General features: G+C 59.8%; 3 protein-coding genes across 3 annotated transcripts in view; all 3 read right to left on the bottom strand.

The window, feature by feature from the left end:
- The window catches only part of LOC138961338 (cysteine-rich, acidic integral membrane protein-like), a 16,903-nt gene extending 15,497 nt beyond the window's left edge, over nucleotides 1-1,406 (bottom strand). Inside the window, exon 1 of the mRNA XM_070332938.1 lies at nucleotides 1-1,406. This exon is cut by the window's left edge and continues 287 nt beyond it. Coding sequence (XP_070189039.1) covers nucleotides 1-1,406 — 1,406 coding nt within the window.
- Nucleotides 1,407-1,446: 40 nt separating this feature from the next.
- On the bottom strand, nucleotides 1,447-3,390 carry LOC138961339 (uncharacterized PE-PGRS family protein PE_PGRS10-like). The gene has a single exon (XM_070332939.1). The coding sequence runs from the start codon at nucleotides 3,388-3,390 to the stop codon at nucleotides 1,447-1,449; it is 1,944 nt and encodes a 647-aa protein (XP_070189040.1).
- Nucleotides 3,391-3,518: 128 nt separating this feature from the next.
- On the bottom strand, nucleotides 3,519-5,735 carry LOC138961340 (fibril-forming collagen alpha chain-like). The gene has a single exon (XM_070332940.1). The coding sequence runs from the start codon at nucleotides 5,733-5,735 to the stop codon at nucleotides 3,519-3,521; it is 2,217 nt and encodes a 738-aa protein (XP_070189041.1).
- Nucleotides 5,736-8,152: the final 2,417 nt, after the last annotated feature.

Consider the following 8,152-nt stretch of genomic DNA (forward strand, 5'->3'; position numbering starts at 1 on the left):
CCGGACACGCTCCATGCTTTCCCCTCGTCCACCGCACCGGACATGCTCCATGCTTTCCCCTTGTCCACCGCACCGGACACGCTCCATGCTTTCCTCTCGTCCACCGCACCGGACACGCTCCATGCTTTCCCCTCGTCCACCGCACCGGACACGCTCCATGCTTTCCCCTCGTCAACCGCACCGGACACGCTCCATGCTTTCACCTCGTCCACCGCACCAGACACGCTCCATGCTTTCCCCTCGTCCACCGCTCCGGACACGCTCCATGCTTTCCCCTCGTCCACCGCACCAGACACGCTCCATGCTTTCCCCTCGTCCACCGCACCGGACAGGCTCCATGCTTTCCCCTCGTCCACCGCACCGGACACGCTCCATGCTTTCCCCTTGTCCACCGCACCGGACACGCTCCATGCTTTCCCCTTGTCCACCGCACCGGACACGCTCCATGCTTTCCTCTCGTCCACCGCACTGGACACGCTCCATGCTTTCCCCTCGTCCACCGCACCGGACACGCTCCATGCTTTCCCTTCGTCAACCGCACCGGACACGCTCCATGCTTTCCCCCCGTCCACCGCACCGGACACGCTCCATGCTTTCCCCCCGTCCACCGCACCAGACACGCTCCATGCTTTCCCCTCGTCCACCGCACCGGACACGCTCCATGCTTTCACCTCGTCCACCGCATCGAACACGCTCCATGCTTTCCCCCCGTCCACCGCACCGGACACGCTCCATGCTTTCCCCCCGTCCACCGCACCAGACACGCTCCATGCTTTCCCCTCGTCCACCGCACCGGACACGCTCCATGCTTTCCCCCCGTCCACCGCACCAGACACGCTCCATGCTTTCCCCCCGTCCACCGCACCGGACACGCTCCATGCTTTCCCCCCGTCCACCGCACCAGACACGCTCCATGCTTTCCCCTCGTCCACCGCACCGGACACGCTCCATGCTTTCACCTCGTCCACCGCATCGAACACGCTCCATGCTTTCCCCCCGTCCACCGCACCGGACACGCTCCATGCTTTCCCCCCGTCCACCGCACCAGACACGCTCCATGCTTTCCCCTCGTCCACCGCACCGGACACGCTCCATGCTTTCACCTCGTCCACCGCATCGAACACGCTCCATGCTTTCCCGCCGTCCACCGCACCGGACACGCTCAATGCTTTCCCCTCGTTCACCGCACCGGACACGCTCCATGCTTTCCCCCCGTCCACCTCCATGCTTTCCCCTCGTCCACCGCACCGGACACGCTCCATGCTTTCCCCTCGTCCACCGCACCGGACATGCTCCATGCTTTCCCCTTGTCCACCGCACCGGACACGCTCCATGCTTTCCTCTCGTCCACCGCACCGGACACGCTCCATGCTTTCCCCTCGTCCACCGCACCGGACACGCTCCATGCTTTCCCCTCGTCAACCGCACCGGACACGCTCCATGCTTTCACCTCGTCCACCGCACCAGACACGCTCCATGCTTTCCCCTCGTCCACCGCTCCGGACACGCTCCATGCTTTCCCCTCGTCCACCGCACCAGACACGCTCCATGCTTTCCCCTCGTCCACCGCACCGGACAGGCTCCATGCTTTCCCCTCGTCCACCGCACCGGACACGCTCCATGCTTTCCCCTTGTCCACCGCACCGGACACGCTCCATGCTTTCCCTTGTCCACCGCACTGGACACGCTCCATGCTTTCCTCTCGTCCACCGCACTGGACACGCTCCATGCTTTCCCCTCGTCCACCGCACCGGACACGCTCCATGCTTTCCCTTCGTCAACCGCACCGGACACGCTCCATGCTTTCCCCCCGTCCACCGCACCGGACACGCTCCATGCTTTCCCCCCGTCCACCGCACCAGACACGCTCCATGCTTTCCCCTCGTCCACCGCACCGGACACGCTCCATGCTTTCACCTCATCCACCGCATCGAACACGCTCCATGCTTTCCCCCCGTCCACCGCACCGGACACGCTCCATGCTTTCCCCCCGTCCACCGCACCAGACACGCTCCATGCTTTCCCCTCGTCCACCGCACCGGACACGCTCCATGCTTTCCCCCCGTCCACCGCACCAGACACGCTCCATGCTTTCCCCCCGTCCACCGCACCGGACACGCTCCATGCTTTCCCCCCGTCCACCGCACCAGACACGCTCCATGCTTTCCCCTCGTCCACCGCACCGGACACGCTCCATGCTTTCACCTCGTCCACCGCATCGAACACGCTCCATGCTTTCCCCCCATCCACCGCACCGGACACGCTCCATGCTTTCCCCCCGTCCACCGCACCAGACACGCTCCATGCTTTCCCCTCGTCCACCGCACCAGACACGCTCCATGCTTTCACCTCGTCCACCGCATCGAACACGCTCCATGCTTTCCCCCCGTCCACCGCACCGGACACGCTCCATGCTTTCCCCCCGTCCACCGCACCAGACACGCTCCATGCTTTCCCCTCGTCCACCGCACCGGACACGCTCCATGCTTTCCCCTCGTCCAACGCACCAGACACGCTCCATGCTTTCCCCCCGTCCACCGCACCAGACACGCTCCATGCTTTCCCCCCGTCCACCGCACCAGACACGCTCCATGCTTTCCCCCCGTCCACCGCACCAGACACGCTCCATGCTTTCCCCCCGTCCACCGCACCGGACACGCTCCATGCTTTCCCCCCGTCCACCGCACCAGACACGCTCCATGCTTTCCCCTCGTCCACCGCACCGGACACGCTCCATGCTTTCCCCTCGTCCACCGCACCGGACACGCTCCATGCTTTCCCCTCGTCCACCGCACCGGACACGCTCCATGCTTTCCCCTCGTCCACCGCACCGGACACGCTCCATGCTTTCCCCTCGTCCACCTCCATGCTTTCCCCTCGTCCACCTCCATGCTTTCCCCTCGTCCACCGCACCGGACACGCTCCATGCTTTCCCCTCGTCCACCTCCATGCTTTCCCCTCGTCCACCTCCATGCTTTCCCCTCGTCCACCTCCATGCTTTCCCCTCGTCCACCTCCATGCTTTCCCCTCGTCCACCTCCATGCTTTCCCCTCGTCCACCTCCATGCTTTCCCCTCGTCCACCTCCATGCTTTCCCCTCGTCCACCTCCATGCTTTCCCCTCGTCCACCTCCATGCTTTCCCCTCGTCCACCTCCATGCTTTCCCCCCGTCCACCTCCATGCTTTCCCCTCGTCCACCTCCATGCTTTCCCCCCGTCCACCTCCATGCTTTCCCCTCGTCCACCTCCATGCTTTCCCCTCGTCCACCTCCATGCTTTCCCCTCGTCCACCTCCATGCTTTCCCCTCGTCCACCTCCATGCTTTCCCCTCGTCCACCGCACCGGACACGCTCCATGCTTTCCCCTCGTCCACCACACCGGACACGCTCCATGCTTTCCCCCCGTCCACCTCCATGCTTTCCCCTCGTCCACCTCCATGCTTTCCCCTCGTTCACCTCCATGCTTTCCCCTCGTCCACCTCCATGCTTTCCCCTCGTCCACCTCCATGCTTTCCCCTCGTTCACCTCCATGCTTTCCCCTCGTCCACCGCACCGGACACGCTCCATGCTTTCCCCTCGTCCACCGCACCGGACACGCTCCATGCTTTCCCCTCGTCCACCGCACCGGACACGCTCCATGCTTTCCCCCCGTCCACCGCACCGGACACGCTCCATGCTTTCCCCCCGTCCACCGCACCGGACACGCTCCATGCTTTCCCCTCGTCCACCGCACCGGACACGCTCCATGCTTTCCCCTCGTCCACCGCACCGGACACGCTCCATGCTTTCCCCCCGTCCACCGCACCGGACACGCTCCATGCTTTCCCCTCGTCCACCGCACCGGACACGCTCCATGCTTTCCCCTCGTCCACCGCACCGGACACGCTCCATGCTTTTCCTCGTCCACCTCCATGCTTTCCCCCCGTCCACCGCACCGGACACGCTCCATGCTTTCCCCTCGTCCACCGCACCGGACACGCTCCATGCTTTCCCCTCGTCCACCGCACCGGACACGCTCCATGCTTTCCCCCCGTCCACCGCACCGGACACGCTCCATGCTTTCCCCTCGTCCACCGCACCGGACACGCTCCATGCTTTCCCCCCGTCCACCGCACCGGACACGCTCCATGCTTTCCCTCGTCCACCTCCATGCTTTCCCCCCGTCCACCGCACCGGACACGCTCCATGCTTTCCCCCCGTCCACCGCACCGGACACGCTCCATGCTTTCCCCTCGTACACCGCACTGGACACGCTCCATGCTTTCCCCTCGTCCACCGCACTGGACACGCTCCATGCTTTCCCCTCGTCCACCGCACCGGACACGCTCCATGCTTTCCCCTCGTACACCGCACTGGACACGCTCCATGCTTTCCCCTCGTCCACCGCACTGGACACGCTCCATGCTTTCCCCTCGTCCACCGCACCGGACACGCTCCATGCTTTCCCCTCGTCCACCGCACCGGACACGCTCCATGCTTTCCCCTCGTCCACCGCACCGGACACGCTCCATGCTTTCCCCCCGTCCACCGCACCGGACACGCTCCATGCTTTCCCCTCGTCCACCGCACCGGACACGCTCCATGCTTTCCCCTCGTCCACCGCACCGGACACGCTCCATGCTTTCCCCTCGTCCACCGCACCGGACACGCTCCATGCTTTCCCCTCGTCCACCGCACCGGACACGCTCCATGCTTTCCCCTCGTCCACCGCACCGGACACGCTCCATGCTTTCCCCTCGTCCACCGCACCGGACACGCTCCATGCTTTCCCCTCGTCCACCGCACCGGACACGCTCCATGCTTTCCCCTCGTCCACCGCACCGGACACGCTCCATGCTTTCCCCTCGTCCACCGCACCGGACACGCTCCATGCTTTCCCCTCGTCCACCGCACCGGACACGCTCCATGCTTTCCCCTCGTCCACCGCACCGGACACGCTCCATGCTTTCCCCTCGTCCACCGCACCGGACACGCTCCATGCTTTCCCCCCCCACCACACCGGACATGCTCCATGCTTTCCCCTCGTCCACCGCACCGGACACGCTCCATGCTTTCCCCCCCACCGCACCGGACACGCTCCATGCTTTCCCCTCGTCCACCGCACCGGACACGCTCCATGCTTTCCCCTCGTCCACCGCACCGGACACGCTCCATGCTTTCCCCTCGTCCACCGCACCAGACACGCTCCATGCTTTCCCCTCGTCCACCGCACCGGACACGCTCCATGCTTTCCCCTCGTCCACCGCATCGAACACGCTCCATGCTTTCCCCTCGTCCACCGCACCGGACACGCTCCATGCTTTCCCCCCCCACCGCACCGGACACGCTCCATGCTTTCCCCTCGTCCACCGAACCGGACACGCTCCATGCTTTCCCCTCGTCCACCGCACCGGACACGCTCCATGCTTTCCCCTCGTCCACCGCACCGGACACGCTCCATGCTTTCCCCTCTTCCACCGAACCGGACACGCTCCATGCTTTCCCCTCGTCCACCGCACCGGACACGCTCCATGCTTTCCCCTCGTCCACCGCACCGGACACGCTCCATGCTTTCCCCTCGTGTACCATCCCTCTTCTCCGCGCACCCCCCATCCCCAGGTACACATCCCCCCTCTGCACCGGACACGCTCCATGCTTTCCCCTCGTACACCATCCCTCTTCTCCGCGCACCCCCCATCCCCAGGTACACATCCCCCCTCTGCACCGGACACGCTCCATGCTTTCCCCTCGTCCACCATCCCTCTTATCCGCGCACCCCCCATCCCCAGGTACACATCCCCCGCCTTTCTCACCTGTGTGTGTGTGTGTGTGTGTGTGTCTGTGTGTGAGCGTGCGTGCGTGCGTGCGCACGTGCGTGTGTCTCTCTGTGTGTGTATGTGTGTGTGAGAGAGAGACAGAGAGAGAGAGAGAGAGAGAGAGATAGAGAGAGAGAGATAGATAGAGAGAGATAGATAGAGAGAGGGAGAGAGAGCGAGAGAGAGAGAGAAATAGAGAGATACAGAGACAGAGATAAGAGAGAGACAGACAGTCAGTCACACAGATAGTACTAGACATAGAGACAGATAGACAAAGAGCAGAGAGACAGAGAAAAAATTAATGGTTTGACTGACCCAATGTTTGTTTTGGCCTGCAAACAGATTCGTGCAACAATATTGAAACTGCTTCCAACGGCTTTCTATTATTCATGTCAATGCATCAGAACACCGGGTTAAAAGGTGCTTTTCTTTCACGGATCACGCACACTGCAGCAACACGCGCACACACAAAAACGCTCAGGCACGCATTCACGCACACAAGCAAACTGACAAGCACGCACGCACGCACTCAACGCACACACGCACATACCGTAAACATACCGTACACATACACAAACACACACCGACACACCCTGAGGCACGCCCGCATGCGGACACACATGCGCAAACACACTTATAAACAGACAGACAGACAGACAGACAGACAGAAATGTCAGAGAGCAATATGAGCCAGGTCCAAGTCAGACTGCCTTAGCTACAAGCTCCTGTGGCCTCAGCAAGCCCTTCTGGTCAGGTAGGATGAACATTTCTCTTATACTTTGGCCAAATCGTGAATGCACAGAACAGACAGGCAAGAGAGAAGTGGGGCATTTCTGTATTGTTCTTTTTTCTCTCATTTTTTTTCATGTACCCCCATGGGGTTTCCTGAAAATAAGTTCTTTGCCTTGCCTTGCGTGTATTACACACCAGCACGACGTGTCAGCCAGCACGACGCGTGTATTACACACCAGCACGACGTGTCGGCCAGCACGACGCGTGTATTACACACCAGCACGACGTGTCAGCCCGCACGACGCGTGTATTACACACCAGCACGACGTGTCGGCCAGCACGACGCGTGTATTACACACCAGCACGACGTGTCAGCCAGCACGACGCGTGTATTACACACCAGCACGACGTGTCAGCCAGCACGACGCGTGTATTACACACCAGCACGACGTGTCAGCCCGCACGACGCGTGTATTACACACCAGCACGACGTGTCAGCCAGCACGACGCGTGTATTACACACCAGCACGACGTGTCGGCCAGCATCACCCATCACATTCCATGTCAGCACACCTTGGACTTTCTTCTTGCACTTTGCATAGCAAGCACCTGGCTGTTTGATCTGTGTCCAAGATGAGGGATGACCGTAGCACAGGTAAAAACCATGGCCATACCTGAGACGGTAAGCCGAATCTTTAACATGTGAAGGACTGTGCGTTTAACATTTCTATTCTTGCTTCGTTCATATAAATGAATGTGTAATGTTTGAAAACAGACTTATCGAGAACGTTTGAGCACAAACCGAAACTTTTCTGAATCTTCACCTGCCCATGAGATCAATATCTGATTTCGCTGCGCTGACGTCATTCAATTTGTAAAACGTAATACCCCCTCTGGCGTTAGTTTGCCAAGGTGATCCCATGGCCGGGTGACATGTGTCGAGCTGTTCAGACCTGTGGGTCAGGGTGCCCTGATCTGAGGACACAACACTCACAGCCATTTTTCTTCAGCCAAAAAAACCCACGTCATCTACGGATCAAGAGTTAAGTGCTTTTCGATGTTGAGAGAGAGAGAGAGAACGAACGAACGAACCAACGAACCAACTTTATTTTTCGAGGGTAATGGAGTAGATACAGCAAAGATCTTTTTTCATCCAGCCCTCGCCCAAGAGGGAATTAACTAACCAGTGCATAATATTAAAGCAGAAGAAGAAGCAAAGCAAAAACATAAAAACATGGTTATTAAATCAGACAAAGAGGAAAAAAAAATGTTCATAGCATACATGGTCATTGGTAATGGTATACATTAAAACACACACTTTGACACACACGGTCACATGCACACAGACACACACAGACATACATGCACATACAGACACACACGCACACAGACACACGCACACACACATACACACACACACACACACACACACACACACACACACACACACGCACGCACGCACACACACACACACACACACACACACATACACATTGTACACATAATCATTAAAAAAAAAACTTAACTGAAATGAAATATACAAGTAGATCTTCATGTACTTATCAAACAGCAGTACCTGATCGAGGCATTAAGTGCCACACGACGATGAAAGCATATACAAAAAAGTA

Source organism: Littorina saxatilis, linkage group LG3 (genome assembly GCF_037325665.1).
Source record: "Littorina saxatilis isolate snail1 linkage group LG3, US_GU_Lsax_2.0, whole genome shotgun sequence".
Taxonomy (NCBI): Eukaryota; Metazoa; Mollusca; class Gastropoda; order Littorinimorpha; family Littorinidae; genus Littorina; species Littorina saxatilis.

What these genes read in the sequence shown, in the direction of transcription:
- LOC138961339 (XM_070332939.1), bottom strand. Translation starts at nt 3,390, where the DNA reads ATGGAGCGTGTCCGGTGTGGTGGACGAGGGGAAAGCATGGAGCGTGTC.
- LOC138961340 (XM_070332940.1), bottom strand. Translation starts at nt 5,735, where the DNA reads ATGGTGGACGAGGGGAAAGCATGGAGCGTGTCCGGTGCAGAGGGGGGA.